The following is a 23,264-nucleotide window of genomic DNA, read 5'->3' as shown; positions in this document are numbered from 1 at the left end:
TGGTTCCCTATGTAAAAGTATGTAACATAAAAGTCACCTTTTGAAGAACATGAAATGTACACAAAAATTTTTAAATGTCAAAGTAATCAGAAATCATAAAATATACATCTCAGAAAACTTTGTAACAGAGATGATGGACAGAGGGAAAGATGCTCTTGAAATTGAGAACAGTGGGGAGGAAGCTCCATACTGAGACTGGGGGAATCACCCAGAGATAGGCCAATCCCAGCCTGTCTCCTCACAAATAAGCCAGGAGCAGATACGACGGCCTCCACCCATCCCACCTCCCTCATCCTAACAAAGAGCTTTACAATCAGGAACAGAAGAAATAAACATGATATTCACAAGTCTCTGTCCTCTAATCCCACAGAATTAACTTGGTGTTAAAACCTAAAAAACTTACAAAAGTGAAACTGTTATCCCACTACTAGAAGCTTCGATAAAATACAAATGTCCAGGTAAAAACTGCACATTGACTGAAATGTTGTATTAAAGTACAATTAAAACAAAAGAAACGTAAATGACAAGCACCAGAGCCTTTTTGCTTTAATTCGGGAAGGGAAGAAAGCTAAATACAAAAATGACTAGATGACTAAAAAAGAAGGCAAAGACCTACCATGAGTGTTATACAGCGGGAAGCCAAAACTGCCAGACACAAATTCTGCAGGAACTTTTATCTCAATCATCGGTGGTCACACAGCTTAGCAAGAATAGTTAGCAGATGTCATCATGTCATTTACAAATATCTGTATTCTTTACATCAAACTTTGTTTTAAAGAGACTGTCCCTGAGGATTTCTGACAGAAAGTTTTACTGCTGTCCAGATTACATCTGTGATTCACAGTGGCTCTCAGGTGCTTTTCTGTCATACCAGTTCTCAGCTTGATCTATCTACCTTGTTACAGTTTCCTCATGCACTGATGTCTAATATATTACCTCCTATGTTCAACAAAATTCCAGCTCCAGTGTTCTGGGGGGCTTATCTCTCAAACTGAGCATACACCCATAATTCAATTTCTTCTGCCATCACTCCTGGCCAATAACTGTATACATCTTCAAATAATGGTACTTTTCCTATTTATATGTTCATAACGTAGAAAGTTTTTTTAAAAAATCAGTGCTTCTCAAATACCAGTTGTGAAGGATCGTGTTTTTAAAAAATTTCCTATGCATCATGGCCCTATACATTATTTATAAAATACAAGTGAACTGCTAGAAAATGATGACATATTTGGATGTTGTGGTATTATCAAACTGTTACAGAAGTTTCTAACATTTGCTTTCAACATTTTTACTTCTTTCCAGCTGTGGCCTCTTAACACACCATGAGCAGCAGGGCCCTAAGGCATATATTCTTAGTATACAGCTCTTCTTCATGTGTCTAACAACAATAAACCACCCAAACAAAGGTTCACCCAGCTATGAATCTCTGTACTGTTTTTTCACAGCACACATTTTACTTCAACAAGTCCTTACAGATACAAGGTCCTCAGCCGTAGTCTCTCAGTTCATCTATGGTAGAACAGAATTTTAAAATTTCCTGAAGATACCAACTCTCTACTTGCAATCAAACGATACCTTCTGCTTAGCATCTTTGCCTCCCCATATTCCTCATCTTCAAAACCACAATTCAAACGTCTTTTCTCCACAAACTCTTTTGGATCTAGAGAAATCTCTGCTATGTAGCAATCACCACACATTTAAATTTGCGCTGATTAATACACTGCTTTGTAAATTTTCTCTAGTAGATTCATGCACTGCCTCTTGAATTAGATTTGAGGAAAGCAGAAAAAAAATCAGCTGATTCTTCTTATATGTTCCACACAGCCCACAATAAGACTGCTCACAATAAAAATATAACTGACCTGATCCAAATAATTCACATATTCCAGAGGCAAAAAGCAGCATTTGCAGCCTAGGGATTGGCCCAACTGAGATTTTCAGAAAATTATTTATCTAACTATGAAACAGTAGTAAGTATGGCCCAAACACCTGTTTTCCAATCTCGTTAAGAAATAAAATGTCACTGAGTAATCATGATAGCCTACTTAGATCACCTGGAATTATGATTAAATATTTACATAAATGTGAATTACTTCCACTAAATTACGTCATTAAACAGACATTATAAATTACTACAACAGAAGAACAAAGTCTCCATGTGCCTTTACTTCACAGCATGCAATACTCTCATACCAATAGTTTTTCTAATACAAAGGAATTTTAAGCTTTCTCAGCTATTAACAATTTAAAAACATATGCAACCTGTACTCATAAGACTGCTAAGTATATAGCCCAATATTGGGGAAAAAAGCAAACCTCTATGTCTCTACATATTATTTCAAAGGTAAATGGCAAGAAAATATGGTCCTTCAAAGGTATAACATATGAATCTGAGTTTCTAAGTAGATGTTGACACATAGGTCCTTTCAGTTCAGCAAGTCATTGAACTTTAGACATGGGAGACACCACAGCAATTATCCAGGCCATGCTCATCATTTCACAGATGTGAATATTACAGCCTAGGAAGCTGGCCCAAGATCACAAAGCTAGAGATCCAGGATCTCAAAAATTACAGCCAGTGCTCCCTTCACTATACTAATATAGTATTCACTATACTTCTTCCATCTGGATACATTTTATTATCTCTCCACATACAGAGTTCACCTCTCTAGTAACATTTCCTTCTATTGTTTCGCTTTACTAAAATAAATTTTAGAAGAATGGGTATTATAACCTTTTTCCAATCTCCAGGGATTTTTACTGCTTTTCTCAAAAATTAATGTCAGCAGCTCTAAATCATGTATTTCAACTTTAAGATGCAGTCCACCAAGCCCTCATATTAGGAACACTTAAGGATTTATTTGCCATTCCACTTTTACTTTTTACTCACTCATTGGAAATGCTACTCACCACAGTTAACTGATTATTATTTTTAAAAACGTGAAAAGGTCACTGCAGAGACCCTTAAAACCACTTAGGGGCTTTTTAATTTTCCCGACACTAAGAAGCTCCAGGTAACTTGACGTCTAGGTTGGACCTGCTACCCAGCACATTCCTATCTCCTGCTACAGTGACAGGCTTCGTCTACTGTCACTTCTCACCATCACCAACGAGGCTGCTTGTGTCCAGTGTTTCTTAAAAGCATGTTGTAATTACATCTTATTCTCATCTGTTTCAAAATGGAGATAATAGTAGGTACATGAGGGTACTGATGTAATTTATACCTGACCCCATATTTTTTTGTCTAGGGAACATCTTGAAATCCATTGAATTTATCTAGTCTTCTTGAAATTCACTGAATTCTACCTTTTAAACAGATACTTCCTAAAAAGCACCTTAAGCTTATATCAGTTTTCTAAAATTAACATTCTTTTCTTTTTAATCTTTCTCCCATTACTTAGGAAACTGAATTAGTTGTAATTTCATAGTAACTTCCACCAAATTTACAACCTCCTGAATATGCAGCTGCTATTCCTAACCAAAAATACCACCTCCTCTAGATTATTATTACTATTAACATAACGATTCTCATTAAGACTCAAAGGCATCAAACTATAATAAACTATTATGAGGTACTTCAAAATCTATTCAACCTCAATTTCAAATAAAATTAAATTTCTAATATGAAGAGATTTTAAACTGTTTTTAAACAGTTGGGCCAATTATGAAAAGCTAAAGATAAAAGTGTGCCTTTTCATGAGAAGTTTAGATTAGGGGAGAAATCTTTGAAATTTAGACAAAGCGGTCAGAAAACAAAACAAAAAGATGATTAACATGCCTACAACGGGTCACAGAACAGCAATTACAACATTAAGTAAGATGTTTATCTTACAAAGAGAATATATTAAGATTTTGTTTTAAATGAGCAAAAATAAGCAGAAGAATTTAGTTCCTTCACATAGAAAGTCCCTAGATTATACACAGAGATCAAACAAAATTCTCCTTTAAGAGATATACAACAAGGGAAAAGGTTAACAAAAGGCAAGAAGAACATTCCAGTCTTCCCCCACTTCAGAGAACACTGACCATTATGTCAGCAACACCCGTGTCACCCCTATGTTCCATTTAGTTTCATGTAAATGTCCATTGCACCTACCTTTCTTCTCTGAGAGATGTTGAGGGCACCAAAGTCATTAAACAAGGATGAAGCAGGTGAAGTTAGAGGATCTGGAAGGTAAGTTACATAAGTTTCCACACAGGCTACTCAGGAAACCTACAAATCTAATAGATGTTTAACCCAAATGCTTATAAATAATAATAAAAATCATATTGCACAATATCAAACTCAATGCTCACACACAGAGGATGTTCAAATATTTTCTGAGGGAAAGAAACACAAACTGGAGAATACTTCATTCAGCCAATATTCAGTACACATTTATTCAGCAACTATACAGATCAGGATGTATCTATTTGCTCAGAACCAAAAGAAAAATAAAATAGAAAAAAAAAAAGCAATCTTAACCATGTTATTAGCAACGTGTTTATGAAGGAAGTCTACCTGTAGTCTGTGTTCTTGAGACCAAGTCATAAGAAATATAAAAGGGGCAGGGGAGAGGGGAAGATAGTCAAATAGTTAAACATAACTGAGAGACAGGGCTTGGATTTTAATATTCAGGCAAGGCCTTAAAACCATCTACCCTGCAGAGTATTCCATACTGTTAAGTTTATCACCCTTTTTGACAGTTATACTGAAAAGATAAGGCAAATTAAATTTTTTAAGATGGGGCTATTAAATGTTTCAAAATATTAACATGAAATTCAAAGATTTTAAAGGTTCAAAGTTTCATTACTCTGTAGCCAGAAGTTATAAACAAAAGTGTATCTCTAAATTGTTTCTCACTTAGCAAATCAGAATGAGTTTCTGAAAAGGAATGCATGATATGCACCCAAACATTTTTATCTTCATTTCTGAGCTTTAGTTAATTTTATGTTTCTCATCAAACTATCTGTGAAATCCTAAAAAAATACAGTAAATTTTCTCATTTAAAGGAGACTTAAATCTTTTTATAATGCAGTACATAAAACTGCTGCTATATTTATCTGGCTTCCTGTGTCTGGATTTTCATGGTCTAGTCCTTCATTAGAATTAACACTAATTTAATTAATAATGCAAAGAGAAAGAAGTTAATAAAATATTAAAACACTAGATTTTTATGTAATCAAACATTCAAACTCTTAAAAATAGGTATTATTCATCTTTTATGCTACCTTTGATAGTATAAAGGACCAAGTCAGCATATAAACCCTATGGGAACACCAAAAATAGTATAATGCTACACATCTGTTTTTAGTAATTCAATATTAAAATGTTGCTACTTTTTCCTACAGTGAAAGAAATTTGAAATTTCCAAGTAGTGAGAGAAACTTGATACACATACATAAAATGTCTATCTCAAGAAATAATCAACATGCAAATTCTTACTATTATAGACAACTGTTTGCACCAATATTCAATTGTAACATACTTTTTAAAAAAGCATTCCTGAACATTTATTTTTAAAATAGGATCCAGAAAGATAAAGAAAGATTTATTTTTCAATTAGGATACAAAAAGGAAATTCTGTATCAAAAGTCTTAAAAAACATCCATAACCATAAACAGTAATTTCATGTCTAACAATGTTTCCAAAAGAAATAACTCAAAATATGAACACAGATTCATACACATAGTCCAATATTGGAGTGGAATCTTTAAAAAAAAAAAAAGGTAAATTATGAAAATAAACAATAGGATTCAATTTACAATGATTGAGAAACATTCACGCTATATTTTAAAAGTATATTTAATGTGATCTTAAGTATTATTATGCATATACTTGAGTGTATTTTATGTGTTTATATATATTTATCCAAATTTTAACAATTACCTCCGACTGTGAAGATAATAGATCATTTCTTTTTTCTTCCTTATATCTATAATTTCCAAAATCTCTACAATGGATATATTGTTTTTAGAGTCAGAAATACACATACCTATAAAAGAAAAAGGGATTGAGTCTTACCATGGCCTGCGTATGGCTTGGCACTGTCATTTAGAAGGCTTGGGGAGCTGCTACTATTAGTCATTCTCTGAAAATTAAAACATATATACATAATATCACTGAAGAATGCAGAATTAAGAATATTCAACCGATTAGGTTTAGACTGACCCTCTTTGCATCTACCCCTCCAACCCATCGTTCACGTCAGTGACATGCTCACCTTCCTATAATGCTGCTGCATGGACTACAATCACCTAGCCAGAAACTTATTTTACTCATTAGCCAGGTATTTAAAACCAGTCACAGAACCATTTTGAACTGCACTTCCATAACTTACTAGCCTGAGCAAGACACATAACTACTCAGTTTCCTTCTTCGTAAGTATCCATCTGGGGGATGTGAATGACAGAGTCAATAAACACTCTGCTATTCTCCCTCAATACGTATTATCCTTCATACACCTGATAGATGCTATGAAATTAGGCTCGTCTCTGTTCTCTGGCCATGTCCCACCCTTCCTTAACACACTCCACAGCCTCTACGGTCTCGCGATCCTGAAAGGACTTCATCCCATAAGCACAACACACACAGGAGGAAAACTAGCCTCTTTCTATCCATCCTCTACACTTCAACTCCACCCTTGAAAGCTCACCTGACTTCACTACAGGAGGTGGCTTACCTGTATCCCTCTGACCTCATCACCTCCTAAAGGTCCACCTCCCACTCACCAAATGTGAGGACAAAGGAAGACTCTAGAGGTCTCCATCCCCAAAACACACCTCAGTGTCCAGGGCCATGAGAATTCACGCCAACAATACCTGCATCACAGGATACTTCGTCTCCACAGGGCTTCCAAATCCATTGACTCCAATAAAGCTGGTGCTGAAATAGGAATCTGTGAGACTCGTATCAGTCAAAGCACCTCCATCAATTCCAGGAACTGAAAGAGAAGGAAAATTCAACTATTTAAATTATTTAAAAGCACAAATGGTTGATGTAGTTTCTCTGTTCCCAAGTAAGTTTGGGGAACTTATAATAAAGTCTCAAATCTCTGTCACACTTGTTTTTATTTACTTGTTCATAATTTGAATCAAACAAAACTAGCTCAACTCTAAAAATTTGTTAAACAATGCCCAAGTTGAATAACTTCTTCCACAGAGATAGTTATTTTTATATTGTCACCTGAGAGCCACTAAGCACGACAGGAAGAAACAACCACACTTGCATTTATTTCTACTTTTCTCATCAAGTTTCCCTTCTTTAACTTGCAAGAAAACAGGAGAATGAAACTACTGCAATTTCTCCTGTGAATCTTCATATACTTAACAGGACAAGTTTCCCAGGACTGTTTCTCATAACACATCTTATGAAACAGACCAGCAGTTTCACCTTAAACTTATTCATAAAACCAACTCAACAGTGGTTGCAATGGGACAGAGCGGAGGGCAACAGACAAGCTGTCTGTCAATTCTAAGGTGGAATAATACGGAATCACTGTAGCTACTAAAATAATCCATCACATATCAACAAAGTGATGAACAATACATTTTAGATCCTATTTCTTGGTAAGTACAGTTGACCACTGAACCACACAGGTTTGAACTGTCTGGGCCCAATTATGAAAGTGCAAGTCACTCAGTTGTGTCCAACTGTTTGTGACTCCACGGACTATACAGTACATGCAATTCTCTAGGCCAGAATATGGAGTGGATAGCTGTTCCCTTCTCCAGGAGATCTTCCCAACCCAGGGACCAAACTCAGGTCTCCCTCATTGCAGGTGGATTCTTTACCAGCTGAGCCACAAGGTAAGTCCAAGAATGCTTGAATGGGTAGCCTATTCCTTCTCCAGGGGATCTTCCCAACCTAGGAATCGAATCGGGGTCTCCTGCATTGCAGGTGGATTCTTTATCAACTGAGCCATCAGGGAATACACAGACTTTTTTTTTTTGATAAATATATTGGAAAAATGTTTGGAGATTTATGACAATTTGGAAAATTTGAAGGCGAACCACACAGACTAAAGATATAAAAGAAAATGGGCTGATTCATGTCAATGTATGACAAGACCCATTGCAGTATTGTAAAGTGATTAGCCTCCAACTAATAAAAATAAATGAAAAAAAAATGAAAAAAAAAGAAAATGAAAAAAAGGTGTGTCATGAATGCATAGAATATATGCAGATATAGATATTAGTCTATCCTTACACAGGCATAAAGTGATACTTAATATAAAATTAACTTTCATTTTCTCACTTTTATAACTTTACTTTCAAAGAATTACAGTATCATACAGTATGACTCTCTCCTAACTGGAGAAGTTATTATAGGTGACACATCAACCTATCATCAGAGGTTGTTTTTCTTTAAATGTAGCATTTCTAATACTATATTGAACATGACTGTACAAAATTTGAAATGCTATGCAAATTTTACAACTCGTTAATAAGTGCACAGGCTAGGCTACTATGAAGCAATCATATCTCAGACATTAAGCTACCAGAAAGCAATCCCATTGCTGTCGCTTCACACCTGTAAATAACTATGAATTCCTTTTTCACATTTTCATTATGATGTCCAGTGAAACACATGATACCTACAGATTTTGTATCCTATTAAGACAGCAGTGATGAAGGTACAGACAGAAAATGACTCATTTTGTAAACATACAAAGCAAACTTCCTATGTCCATCAGTACAGTACAGAACTGAAAATGTCTTTTCTCTTCCTTATGATTCCCTTAATAGTGTTTTATCTTCTCTAAGCTTACTTTATTGTAAGATTACAGTATAAACTACATGTAACATAGAAAACATGTCACAGTTTGTTGTGATCCACACAAAGGCTTTGGCATAGTCAATAAAGCAAACATTTTTCTGGAACTCTCCTGCTTTTTCAATGATCCAGCAGATGTTGGCAATTTGATCTCTGGTTCCTCTGTCTTTTCTAAAACCAGCTTGAATATCTGGAAGTTCACAGTTCACATACTGTTGAAGTCTGGCTTGGAGAATTTTGAGCATTTCTTTGCTAGCATGTGAGATGAGTGCAATCGTGTGGTACTTTGAACATTCTTCGGGATTGCCTTTCTCTGGGATTGGAATGAAAACTGACCTTTTCCAGTCCTGTGGCCACTGCTGAGTTTTCCAAATTTGCTGGCATATTGAATGCAGCACTTTCACAGCATCATCTTTTATGATTTGAAATAGCTCAACTGGAATTCCATCATCTCCACTAGCTTTGTTCGTAGTGAGGCTTTCTAAGGCCCACTTGACTTCACATTCCAGGATGGCTCTAGATGAGTGATCACACCATCATGGTTATCCAGGGCATGAAGATCTTTTTTGCATAGTTCTTCTGTGTATTCTTGCCACCTCTTAATATCTTCTGCTTCTGTTAGGTCCATACCATTTCTGTCCTTTATTGAGCTCATCTTTACAGGAAATGTTCCCCTGGTATCTCTGATTTTCTTAAAGAGATCTCTAGTCTTTCCCACTCTCTTTTTCCTCTATTTCTTTGCACTGATCACTAGAGAAAGCTTTATCTCTCCCTTGCTATTCTTTGGAACTCTGCATTCAAATGGGTATATCTTTTCTTTTCTCCTTTGCCTTTAGCTTCTTTTCTCAGCTACTTGTAAGACCTCATCAGACAACCATTTTGCCTTTTTGCATTTCTTTTTCTTGGAGATGGTCTTGACCACTATCTCCTGTACAATATCACGAACCTCCATCCATAGTTCTTCAGTTACTCTATCAGATCTAATCCCCTGAATCTATTCCTCACTTCCACTGCATAATGATTAAGGGATCTGATTTAGGTCATACCTGAATGGTCTGGTGGTTTTCCCTACTTTCTTCAATTTAAGTCTGAATTTGGCAATAAGGAGTTCATGATCTGAACCACAGTCAGGTCCCAGTCTTGTTTTTGCTAACTGTATAGAGCTTCTCCATCTCTGGCTGCAAAGAATACAATCGATCTGATCTCAGTATTGACCATCTGGTGATGTCCATGTGTAGTCTTCTCTTGTGTTGTTGGGAGAGGGTGTTTGCTGTGACCAGTGCATTGTCTTGGCAAAACTCTGTTAGCCTTTGCCCTGCTTCATTTTGTACTCCAAGGCCAAATTTGCCTGTTACTCAAGGTATCTCTTGATTTCCTACTTTTGCATTCCAGTCCCCTACAAAGAAGAGGACATCTTTTTTGGGTGTTAGTTCTAGAAGGTCTTGTGGGTCTTCATAGAACCATTCAACTTCAGCTTCTTCGGCATTACTGGTCGGGGCATAGACTTGGATTACTGTGATACTGAATGGTTTGCCTTGGAAACGAAAAGAGATCGTCCTGTTGTTTTTGAGATTTCATCTAAGTACTGCACTTTGAACTCTTATCTATGATGGCTACTCCTTTTCTCCTAAGGGATTCTTGCCCACAATAGTAGATATAATCTTGAGTTAAATTCACCCATTCCAGTCCATTTTAGTTCACTGATTCCTAAAATGTCGACATTCACTCTTGCCATCTCCTGTTTGACCACTTCCAATTTGCCTTGATTCATGGATCTAACATGCCAAGATCCTATGCAATACTGTTCTTTACAACATCGGACTTTACATCCACAACTGAATGCTGTTCCTCCTTTGGCTCCGTCCCTTCTTTCTTTCTGCAGCTATTTCTGCACTCCTCTCCAGCAGCATATTGGGCACCTCCTGACCTGGGGAGTTCATCTTTCAGTGTCCTATCTTTTCGCTTTTTCATACTGTTCATGGGGTTCTCAAGGCAAGAACACTGAAGTGGTCTGCCATTCCCTTCTCCAGTGGACCACAGTTTGTCAGAACTCTCCGCCATGACCTGTCTGTCATGGGAGGCCCCACATAGTACGGCTCATAGTTTCACTGAGCTAGACAAGGCTGTGGTCCATGTGATCCGATTGGTCAGTTTTCTGTGATTGTGGTTTTCATCTGCCCTCTGAGGGAGAAGGATAAGAGGCTTATGGAAGCTTCCTGAAGGGAGAGACTGACTGAGGGGGAAACTGGGTCTTGTTCTGATGGGCGGGGACATGTTCAATAAATCTTCAATCCAATTTTCTGAAGATGGGCAGGGCTGTGTTCCCTCCCCGTTGCGTGACCTGAGGCCAAACTATGGTGGAGGTAATGAAGATAAGGGCGACCTCCTTCAGAAGGTCCCGTGCTGCACTGCTGCACTCAGTGCCCCCAGCCTGCAGCAGGCCACCGCCGACCCACGCCTCCGCCAGAGACTCCTGGGCACTCACGGGCAAGTCTGGGCCAGTCCCTTGTGGGGTCACTGCTCCTTTCTCCTGGGTCCTGGTGTGCACAAGGTTCCGTTTGTGGCCTCCAAGAGTCCTGTTTCCTCAGTCCTGTGTAAGTTCTGGTGGCTCTATGGTGGGGTTAATGGCACCCTCCAGAAAGGGCTTTTGCCATAGCCAGGTCTGCTGCACCCAGAGCCCTGCGGCAGGCCTCTGCTGACCGCACCTCTGCAGGAGACGTGTTTCTGGCTCAGTCTCTGTGGGCTGGGCATGTTGTGCCATTCCCAGGACTGAGCCGCTCGGGTGACCAGGTGCTTGGCGAGCGCACTGTCCCAGGTGGGCCGTGCATCTTAATCACCTCCCAGATCCCAACCGCTCACTTTCCTGGGGGTGCCGCAAGAGCACTGTCTCAGGTGTGCCGTTTGTCTCCTCAGGAGAGCTGATCTCAGGCTGCAACCCTTCCGGCAGACGTCAACCACCCAGGATCTCAGGAAGACAGCTGAGAGCCTGCTCACTGTTGGTGGAAGATGCTATCTCTGGGGCTGAGATTGTAACAGCCCCTTGCCTTCTGCCTCAGGCTGTCACAAGCCTGCCTCTCAGCCTCTGGGTGGGGAGGGGCCGGTATGCAGCTCTCCTTTGGTATGCAGCTCAATCCTTTGTTCTCTAAGAGGGCCAGGCAGTGGAAAATTCTTAAAAAGATGGGAATACCAGATCACCTGACCTGCCTCCTGAGAAATCTGTAGGCAGGTAAAGAAGCAACAGTTAGAACTGGACATGGAACAGCAGGAGGAGTAAGTCAAGGCTGTGTATTGTCATCCTGCTTATTTAACTTCTATGCAGAGTACATCATGCGAAATGCCGGGCTGGATGAAGCACAAGCTGGAATCTAGATTGCTGGGAAAAATATCAATAACCTCAGATACGCAGATGACACCATCCTTATGGCAGAAAGTGAAGAGGAACTAAAAAGCCTCTTGATGAAAGCAAAAGAGGAGACTGAAAAAGCTGGCTTAAAACTCAACATTCAGAAAACTAAGATCATGGCATCTGGTCCCATCACTTCATGGCAGATAGATGGGGAAACTGGAAACAGTGACAGACTTTATTATTTTGGGCTCCAAAATCCTTGCAGATGGTGACTGCAGCCATGAAATTAAAAGACACTTGCTCCTTGGAAGAAAAGCTATGACCAACATCAGTCAGTCAGTTAGTTCAGTCACTTAGTAGTGTCCGACTTTTTGCAACCCCATGGACTGCAGCACACCAGGCCTCCCTGTCCATCACCAATTCCCGGAGTTTACTCAAATTCATGTCCATTGAGTTGGTTATGCCATCCAACCATCTCATCCTCTGTAGTCCCCTTCTCCTCCCGCCCTCAATCTTTCCCAGCATCAGGGTCTTTTCCAATGAGTCACATCAGGTGGCCAAAGTATTGGAGTTTCAGCTTCAACATCAGTCCTTCCAATGAATATTCAAGACTGATTTCCTTTAGGATGGACTGGTTGGATCTCCTTGCAGTCCAAGAGACTCTCAAGAATCTTCTCCAACACCACAGTTCAAAACCATCAATTCTTTGGCGCTCAGCTTTCTTTATAGTCCAACTCTCACATCCAGACACGACTACTGGAAAAACCATAGCCTTGACTAGTCAGACCTTTTTTGGGTAAGTAATGTCTCTGCTTTTTAATATGATGTCTAGGTTGGTCATAACTTTCCTTCCAAGGAGCAAGCGTCTTTTAATTTCACGGCTGCAGGGGACTTCCCTGGCAGTCTAGTGGTTAAGACCACCTTCCAATGCAGGGGGCACAAGTTTGATCCCTGGTCAGGGAACTAAGATCCCACATGCTGCATGCTGCAGCCAATAAATAAATAAACAAAAAAAAATTTAAAAAAAAAAAATTTCACGGCTGCAGTCACCATCTGCAGTGATTTTGGAGCCCATAGAACAAGTTTGGCCTTCCATAGAACAAGTTTTAAACAAACAAACAAAAAAAAAGAGCCCAGGTGAAAATACTGAGTGGTTCTTCTCTGCCAACAAGGACATCACAGACAGGTGCTGGCAATGTTTATCCCAAGGGATGAAATCTAAACTACTTAGTCGACATTAAAAAGCCCTCAACATTCAGTTCTCAATCTATCATTATAGTATTTCCTAAAAGTTCTGGGTCTGAATCTCAGTTCTGCGACTTACTAGCCACAATGTCTTGGGCAAAATGCTTATAAAGTGGAGATTACACTATGACTTGTAAAATGAGACTCATACTATCTACCTGACAAACTTTAATGACACGTTATGGGAAAAAATGAGAAGTATCTTTAAAAAAATGAAAAGTATCTTAAGAGTTCTCGTAAAACTCCTAATGGTTGCAACTCTATAAATTTACTAAGAAAAAATGAATTGTACATTTACAATGGATGAATTTTACAGTAGGTAAATTATATTTTGATAAACCTCCTTTTTAAAACCCATGGAGAAAACTGGAATTATTCAATAAATGGATTTAAAATAACTGTGTATCCATCAGAGAAAAAACACAGATATTTCCAAAATATCAAAGATTATAATGTAAAAGTATACATTCTACTATAAAAAGGTCTTACAATAATTTTAACATTACTGAACTCTCTCCTCCAGTCAAACCAATAAACTCACTATATGTTGAAGGTCTATAGTTCACAATTGGGCTTCCCAAGTGGCACTAATGGTAAAGAATCCACTTGCAATGTAGGAGATGTAAGAGACATGGGTCCGACCCCTGGGTTGGGAAGATCCCTTGAAGGAGGGCAAAGCAACCCACTCCAGTATTGTTGCCTGGGAAATCCCATGGACAGAGGAGCCTGGTGGGCTACAGCCCACAGGACTGCAAAGAGTCAGCGACAACTGAAGTGACTTGGCATGCACAGTCCACAACAAGGACTACCATCAATTCCAGCAAACACATAGCCCAAGCCCTTTAATCTTCAAGACCCAGGTACAATGCAAAAAACAAAATACTTGAAGTCAGTCATTGTGTTCTAATCCAAGTTTCACCGCTCACTAGCTGAATGACCTTAAGCAAAACCCACTAAAATTCATATCTTCATCTGAAAGAAAAGCAATCACATCTCATTCACGGGGCTGTGAAAGGCCCTCAAGTGAAGCAGAGTGCCTAACACCCTACCTCAAAGGTAATCATAAATGTTATTTTCCTCTTTCCTCATCTCTACAATGCATTCCCCCATTATTCCAAGCTGTTAAAAACTCCACCTTTTAAGACACTGTTTATATCACTCATGTGACCAAAAAAAAGAAATCCTTTGATCCTTCATTGCTGTCTTCAACCACTAAAACATTTATCTGTAAACTGAGATTAGGAACTATTCCTGATATTTTTCTGGCACTCCCTACTCTATTAACACGTTTACATAAACACTCATATACAAGTAAGCCCTTCTTAAAAGTAGGTATTCTTAAAAGTTGATAAACAATACAACAGATTTTCACATCCAACCTCTATAAAACACCCCATGCAAATGGTATCACTGCCTCCGTTTCTTCTGATGGGGCCAAGCGACTCAGAGACACTAGATGACAGCACAGTGGGTGCAGGCCCAGGAAACAGGCTCCTCTGGCCACTCAGCAGTCACACCACCCTCTGCCCTGCCGACCCGTGGAGTGAGCACAGACCACGCAAACGCAGCTGCCCATGAGGTCTGCTGGAGCCAGCTGCCAATTACTCATCCTTGAAAGTTAATGTAATCTAAGTCTTAGTTTCCTCCTCTGTAAAACAGAATTAGTAACATTTACTTTCCAGGGTTTTATGAGAATAAAAGACCTGGAAGTTTGTATCTCTTGACTACCTTCCCCTACCCCCCGGACCCCTGCCTCTGGCAACCACCAATCTCTTCTTCATCGTCATCTATGCATTTGGTTTGTTTTTTTTTTTGTGTGTGTGTGTGTGTTTTTAAGATTCCACATGGAAGTGAGATCGTACTATATTTGCCTACATATTCTTTTAAATATAACAAGCTTGAACCAGATTACTCAAGACTCTGTATGTTCCTTAAGTATGCATCTGTTATACTTTGTGTTAATTTATGTATAAGTATACATAGTACATTAAGATGTAACAGCTTAGTACCATTACTTGTAAAAGACCATAAACAATCTAAATAGCCATTGAAAAGAACAGTACAATCATACAAGGCAATTATCACACAGTCACTATAAAGAGTAATGTATATTTCTATGTGTAGATGTGAAACAAACTAGAAGATAAGCAGTTTGGTGAAAATATTCAAAGTGCAATAGGTTTCCATGTGTGAGAAGTATGTACTAGAGATAGGGAAATACAAACATGAGTGATGTACAAAGAACATCTCTGAAAAGATATATAATAAATTAAAAGAGTGACTGTCTTTTGGAGAGGGATCAGGGAACTAAGGAAGAAGGGAGACTATTTTTCACTGTGTATCCTTTTGCACTATTTAAACTTTTAACCTGTGCATGCGACTGTGACTCTTCATGACCCCAGGGGCTGAAGCCCATCAGGCTTCCACAGTTTACGCAGCACATTTTTAATTTCCAAAGCAAGATATTGTTCCTAGATTTAAAAAGCTGCAATTTTTAATGTTAAAAATACACTTAAAAGCTAGTTTTAGAAAAGCAGGTACAATATCTTTAATTTTTTAAAGAAAAAGATACCAAAGGACATAAAAAAAGGAAGTTTTACCAGAAGAGGGCCATTATCCACAGGCCAATTAACTCAGTCAAGATTAGAGAACATGGCCTTCCCTAAGCTGAAGCTGCTGAGAGGTCAAAGATTTTTAAAGCTATTGGGAAGGAAAGAGGATGAATTCTAAAAATTGATCATAAAATAATGTTTCCTAGAACATAAACATTTAGAAAAACACAAACATTTTATACCTGAAGGAATTTTAAACATCATGTACTCCATACCCCATTCTCATACTCTACAGACAAAGAAATATATTTCCACATGGACTAAATTACTAGCCTAAGATCAAAGTTACTTTAAGACAGAGTACTAAAAAAAAACGCCTAACTCTCAGGACCCCCAGGCAACAGTAATCCCTCTACAACAAGAGGAGGCACAGAGACTGTACGTGGGGCTTTGTGGACAACTCTGTGACAACAACTGCCCAGGTGGCTCAGTGGTGAAGAATCCACCTGACAATGCGGGAGACAAACATCCGAAAAGAAGACCCCCTGGAGGAGGAAACGGCAACCCCCTCCAGTATTCTTGCCTGGGAAATCCCACGGACGGAGGAGCCTGGCACTACTGTCCATGCGTCATGAAGAGTCAGGCACGACTGAGCAATTGAGCACACACTGATCACATATGACAACAGTGCATAAAGCAAGAACTTTGTCACAATCCTTTGTATAGCTTCAGCTTATAAACTACTTTATAAAAACAGAATGTAAAGTTAATATGGAAAAACAAATGTAAGAAATACTGCTACAAAACTTGAGTGTGGATATGTATGCCCATACTATGGACTTAACTGTCTCCCCCTAAATTCTCCTACTGAAACCTTAACCCCCAATGTGAGGGAATGCAGAGATAGGGCCTTAGGAGTAGTTAAGGTTACACACAAAACTAATAATAATGATTAACCCTGGGCAATGAGATCAGCTTAACTTTATACACTACTGTTCCAGTGAAAATTTTTACAAAAAAAAGTTTATTAAAAACTAAATAAATTCAACCCTAAAATAAATAAATTTCTAAAATATTTCTAGGTACCAAAAACATTCATACCTTTGTACACAAAAGCAGATATGCCTACAGAAAAGCAAACAACAACAACAACAAAAAAGATGCAGCAGTGGAAGCACGGAATCCTAACCACTGGGCAACCAGGGAATTCCCTATAGAACATTCCTGAAATGACAAAATTATAGAAATGGAGGGCAAATTAGTGGTCAGGGATTTGAAAGGTGACAAAAAGGCCTCTTGAGGGTGACAGAGCTGCTCCATGTCCTGACTGTGCTGGCAGGTGTAAAAACATACACACAATAAAACTCCACAGAACTAAATATACACGTGTACACACACACACACACACAAGTAAGACTCAGAAAATCTTGAAAAAGGTTAAGTGGATTGTGTATCAGTATGGCTGTGACACTGCACTAGTTCTACAAGTTGTTGCTGCTGGGGAAATGGGAATGGGACAGTAGGCTCTTTCTGTATTATTTCTTACAACTGCCTGTGACTCTACAATTATCTCAAAATAGAAAGTTAATTTAAAAAGAGAAAAATCCTATAAAAGGACAAAAATAGATGTTTTGGCCATCATTTATCTTCTTACAGAGTCATTTCAAATGCACTTTCATGGAAAAAAGTGTTTACTCACTAACTGAATCTTACTGAGACATTAGTACAACCCTCTCCGAGTACTCCTCATAAAGTTCTAAACCTTCCTCTTAAAACTTCTCAAGATCTAATTTTATCTTATACACATACCTGTATTCCCCACCAGACGGTAACCTCCACAGGACAGACTTTTGTTTCATTCAGTTGTATTCCTATCACCCTGATCAAAACTTGCCACTTTGCAAGCACTATAATAAAGGAGTGAAATCAATGGTATTATAAAGTCTCTTGTTATCTACTTTGTGTATTGTCAAATAAAAATGTGTTAACCCACACCAGCTCTCCTAATGGCAAATTTCCAGTACTCACTCCTCTGTGAGCTGATTCAGGTTTGTGGGGTGAAAAAGTATAATTCTGGCGTAAAAACAGTCTTGCCATACACTCCAAAGTTTGCATATGAACTTCAAGTTATCCCCTGCTTTCTGCCATTTGGACAGACAGTCATGGTCCAATCATCTGTAGCTATTTTACTGGTCTTAAAAATATACTCTCAAAAACTGGGAGGTAAAGAAATGTACAGGCTAACTGTAGACTTATTACTAACATTCAGTTAACAGCAGCAACTAATCCTGACCCCTCACTATGTGCCAGACAGTGCTCTGAGAGCGTTACATCCAAGCCTGCCACAACTCTGAACGAGGTACTACTATTACCTCCACGTTTTAAAACGAGAAAAACAAGATGCTTAAAAGTTAAAAACTCAAGATCACAAAGGTAGTAGACAGGAGAGCCAGGTCCATCTTAGATGTGTCTTATTCCAGAGTCTTCACTACTAACTAAATCAGCAGAACTGAAAAGTAAGTTTGTTTTGGTAAAACAAATCTGTTGGGTTTCAAATAAAGTAACATATATAAAGTACAAATACTGATATGTAGTTGAGCTGCTAAAAACTGAGCATCTTGAAGACGAAAAGTCTAGCTGGCTGAAAATATTAGAATCACATCATTAAAAGGTCAAGAATCAGCAACTCAATTAAACCACCAAATCAAGCCACACTGAACCTTTAGAAGATTCGAAGTCCAAAAGAAATACGAAATGTCTAACACTTTAAAAAAGAATAATAAATAAACAGCTACTTCCCAACAACCCTGAATGCCAGACTATGTTCACTACCATACTGCCAGGTCAACAAAAGAGCTGAAAGTGTAATACTTCTGTACAGATAAAAAGTAAGCAACAAATGAAAATACAGTTCCTTTATGAGACTGAAACACCACTGCAACTAAGCATACTAAAAAAAAGCCTTTCTGCTTCAGTTTTCCAATGCTTGAAAAATAAGAATAAAATTTCCTTTTGCATTTACCCCTCAAGTTTTCACATAATCTGAAACACTACCAAAACAATTCAAGTACTAAAGCAAGAGTCAAAAACTCAAAGGCCAAGAGAAGCCAGGCATATGTTTCCCAGTCAGTAATAAGGCAAAAATGGAGTCTTGCCCAGCCAACACACCTAATTCCAATATAGAAAAGAGGTGCCCTTCAAAAAAAGACAGAAATCGGTAGTTTAGTGTTAAACCTGATTTTTTAAATGTTGTCAACTAATTCAGTTACAATCCAAACACATGCAAATTGAAAACATCTAATTATATCATAAATTGTAGGCATCAAAATGGCTAAAATTATAAGATAGCTAATATCAAGTGCTGGGGAGAACATGCAGCAACTTGAAACAACTTGAACTCTCATACTCTGTTAAAGGTAATGTAAATGTGATACAATCTGTTCAGAAAACTGTCTGAAGTCATCTACTTAGGGCTGAACATATGCATGTCCTATTGCAAGTCTGAAATTCCACTCCTAACATAAATGAGAATATAAAATGAGGTACATTCATATAACGTGTAACACCAAGCAAGAATGAGACTGAGAGGCTGCTCCTACATAACTGATCTTACAAATATGCTTAAAGAAAAGAGGCCCACAATGTTCTTACAGAGTTCAAGAAAAAGCATGAAAAAGTGAAAAATGAATCTACAATGTAGTGCGTGAAGTCAGTGGTTACCTCTGGGAAAGGACAGTGACTAGCAGAGGAAAGGAAGAGCAGGACTTGGGCAGGTCCTGATTCAGTTCTATTTCCTGATCTGAGTACTGTTATAAGCTGTTTTCATCTTGTGAAAATTCCAACATTTATGGTCTGTATACTGTTCCGTAGGTGCATACACTTCAACAAAAACTTTAAAACACACACAGCCCCAAGATACCCAAGGAGCCCAAACAAAGTATTTCTACAGGTGGGCCCAGCTTATCAGAGCAGATCTGACATCCCAGCTAAAGAAAGAGTCTCCATTCTTACACCTGAAGAAGAGCAAAGAAAAAAAAGTAAAAGCAATATAAAACTGTGTCAGTGATTCTACCTGATCAAGTTAACTAACAAAATTTAAATTTCTCCTAATAACACCTCTCAGAATGTGTCCTCCCTTTTAATTGCCTCATACACTTACCAAACCAAGTGTCTCATAAAATAAGAGTATAATACAGCTAAATGTAGAAAGTAGATCAAAAATCAAAAATAAAGTGTAGAAAATTCAACGCAAACATTAAATCACCAACACAATCCTGTTCCCTGATTCCTGAACAACCTAACTTAACTGGCCACTCACTAATAGGAGACAATTTTATCTCACCCAAAGGAGCCACAATCTAGACCATTCCGAGTTACCCAGAAGCCTACAGCAGACAAGAGGAGCCTTGGGCTTCACCCAGTTGAGTTAAAGCAAGTCCCACAGAATCCAACTACATAATGCAGCTACTTAATCAAGTAACTGTTAAATGACTAAACGCTGACTTCAAAATGCCTTCCCAGCACTGCCTGCCTGTCCTCTCAAGAACCTATCTCCCAAACACGTTCGGATCCTGAGATATGAAATGGTCCCCACCTTTGAGTCATTGCTAGTATTTCTCCTCCATCTCCAACCTCACCTGTTTACAGCCTGTCCTAACTTTCATGTCCCAAATATATCACATCTATGTATTAGAAAATCCTAAAAATATCACATATTAAATTGAACACCTCCATTTTTTTAAACATGCCTCTTCCTGTAGGTAACAAAACCACTGTTCAGTTTCACTGCTTACTAATCAAACATAACAAATTAATCTGAGCCACAACTCAATACATCCAGCAAACTTACCTAGAAAATGCAAAGTTGCAGCTCCTACGTGATAAAATTCCACCAATAAAGTAACCATTCTGACAAAACATTTTAAGTTGCAAATTATTATTCTTAGCATATCACCCTCACCAAATATATCTACACTAAAGTCATACCCATCAGAGCAAAAGAAACAATCTTAAAAACACACACTAACACATACACCCATCTCTAGGAAGACACAATAATCCTCACAGAGCAAACAGGTGCTAAAGCATCAAGCCAAATACTTAAGACCATTTACAGTTTAAAAAAAAGAGAAAGTTCTGACATCCAAGTTAAGCAGCCTATCAAATGAGTTTCAAATCTAGTAACTTTTTAGAATTCCCAAGGAAGTAGGATTTTTCCACTTGGTTTAGAAATGCTCCATACACTCAGAAACAAACAAGGGAAAACTCGACACACCTCTACTTTTCAAGGGCAACCTTTTGTAAACTAGATTACCACTCACTAACGACGAACAAGTCACAAGGTAATATAACGACAAGTAAAAAAAGGCCCGCTGTCCTGAGAGAGCCGAATTCGAGGGCTCAGTCGCACACAATGTGCGCGGCTCATGGCACGGCCCTTTTCCGAGGCTCCGAACTGAGGGTTCGCTGGATACAAAGTGGTAGAAAACTAGAGATACACCTCCGGACACCCTGCAGACTCCCGCCAGCGTTCAAGAAAACTGCGGAAATGCAAGTTTGGGTGAAATCCCGACTCAGACCGAGCACGCGAGAGACGGCTGCTCGTCGGTTCGCTCCCGATTCCTTAGAAAGCATTTCCTGCCTGGAAAACCTCTCTCCCAGAAGCCGTGCACACACACACAGAAAAAAAAAAAGAAAAAAAACTTTTTCCGCTCTTCCAACCCACTCCTGGAAGCCGCGGAGCCCGCCCCGACCGGCACACACCCACCGGGGGACCCCTCCGCTCGGCCCGGGGCGCGCGCGCGCGCGCACACACACACACACACTCACAGGTGCCGGCAAACTCGGCCTCTTTCCACACCCCCCGGAAGCGACACCCCCATCTCCCGCACGCCGCGGCCCATCCCCCGTCCTCCCCGCCCCCCACCCACACCCCCTCCCCCCCAAAAGTCCAACGCCCCCAGTTCCCGGGAAGCCGGCCGGCCCTCGCCGCCCGGGCGGGCCGAGGGCTGTGGGGAGGGGAGGCAGGAAGACGGAAGGAGGCCCCAGGCCTAGGCCTCTTGGAACGCTGAGGGAGGCGAAAGAGGAGGGGAGAGGGGGGACCCCGCGGGCCGGGCTCCGGCGCCCCCCTTTCCCCGCCGCCCCGAAGCCCCCCGCCCCCCGGGCCACACTCACTTGCCAGCCGCGGCCCGTCGAGGACCCCGCTGCTGCCGCCTCCGCCGGCTCCGGGGCCCCCCAGGTCCGGCTTCTTGGGCCCCGCGGGCGGCCCGGCTCCCCCGGCCGGGACCGCTCCGGGCGGGAAGCCGGCCCCGGGCGCGCCCGCCAGAGCCAGGGGGACGCTGTTGCTATGGAGGCCGAGGCCCGGCGCGGCCCCGGCGGCCGGGTCCTCATGCAGGAACTGACACTCCTCCCCGTAGAAGCACGTCTTATCCTTGGCGTAGTAGCGGCAGTACTTCAGCTTCACCCCCGCCGCTGCCGGCCCGCCGGGGACGCCCCCGACCCCCGGCGGGGCCACCGCCACCACCGCCGCGGCCGCCGCCAGCGAGGAGGACGCGGAGGAGGCGGCGGCCGAGGGGGGCGGGAGGCCGCCGCCACTGTTCATGGCAACGCCGCAGCCTCGTCTTCCGCCGCCGCCGCCACCATAGACCGGGGAGGGAGGGACGGCGCTGCCGGGGGGCCGGAGAAAAGCCCGGGCGGGCGGGTCTGTCCCGCAGCGGGAGCCGGAGCCGCCCGGGGAGGGGGGGAGGGGAGGGGAGAGGGGAGGGAGGAGGGGGCAGGAGGGAGGGGCGGGGAGGGGGAGAGTCGGGAGTCTCTCTCACTCACTCTCGCCTTCTCTTTTCTTAAAGGGGCCGCGCGCGGGACGACGGGGTGGGCGCGCGGGCCCTCTGACAGGGACTTCGAGGGCGCGGGCTCGGGGAGTAGGGGGAGGGTAGGGGGCGCGGCGGCGGCAGCGAACGAGCGGGGAGGACGAAGGGGCCAGTTTATTTTTAAATTCTGCCTCCACTTGCTCTCTCGCGCTCTGGTTCCTCCGAGTTGTTTATTCCCTTTTCCTCTTCCTGAGACGGCCGTCGCCGCTGCGCCTGCGCGCCGGGGCGCGGGGGCTTGTGGGTAGCGGGAGCGCCAGCGGGGGAGGGGGAAGCCTGGCCGGGTGTCGGTTGGACGGGCGGGCGGTCGGCGGCTGTGCTTCTCCGACGCCGAGCCGGCTGGGAGAGTGTTCTCACGAGGCGATAGGCCTTCCCGCTTTCGTTTGTCCTCTTACTTGTAAAGCCAGAGCGTCATTTCTTAATTGAAACGACGAAATTGACGGAATGTGATGGTCATTTCTTGGGGGGGGGGGGGCGCCTGAGGCCGCAGCCTAAGCCCT

General features: G+C 41.0%; 1 protein-coding gene across 9 annotated transcripts in view; it reads right to left on the bottom strand.

Moving 5' to 3' along the window:
• Positions 1-22,961, bottom strand: part of PAN3 (poly(A) specific ribonuclease subunit PAN3) — a 120,311-nt gene extending 97,350 nt beyond the window's left edge. For 3 of the 9 annotated variants that reach the window (XR_011489104.1, XM_070471728.1, XM_070471729.1), the window contains exons 1-4: positions 22,076-22,961; positions 6,805-6,926; positions 6,008-6,074; positions 4,100-4,170 (exon numbers count right to left, since the gene is read on the bottom strand). Coding sequence is in view for 7 of the 9 variants with exons in the window: in XM_070471728.1 (XP_070327829.1) it covers positions 4,100-4,170; positions 6,008-6,074; positions 6,805-6,926; positions 22,076-22,502 (687 nt within the window). In the remaining 2 variants the exon portion in view is untranslated. The remainder of the gene's footprint in view (positions 1-4,099; positions 4,171-6,007; positions 6,075-6,804; positions 6,927-22,075) is intronic. The other 6 variants (XR_011489103.1, XM_070471723.1, XM_020882210.2 and 3 more) reach the window with 4 other exon arrangements.
• Positions 22,962-23,264: the final 303 nt, after the last annotated feature.

The sequence above is a fragment of the Odocoileus virginianus genome, chromosome 8 (genome assembly GCF_023699985.2).
Source record: "Odocoileus virginianus isolate 20LAN1187 ecotype Illinois chromosome 8, Ovbor_1.2, whole genome shotgun sequence".
Classification (NCBI taxonomy): domain Eukaryota; kingdom Metazoa; phylum Chordata; class Mammalia; order Artiodactyla; family Cervidae; genus Odocoileus; species Odocoileus virginianus.
The sequence above is the reverse complement of the archived record's forward strand: the minus strand, read 5'-3'. Positions and strand labels throughout refer to the sequence as shown.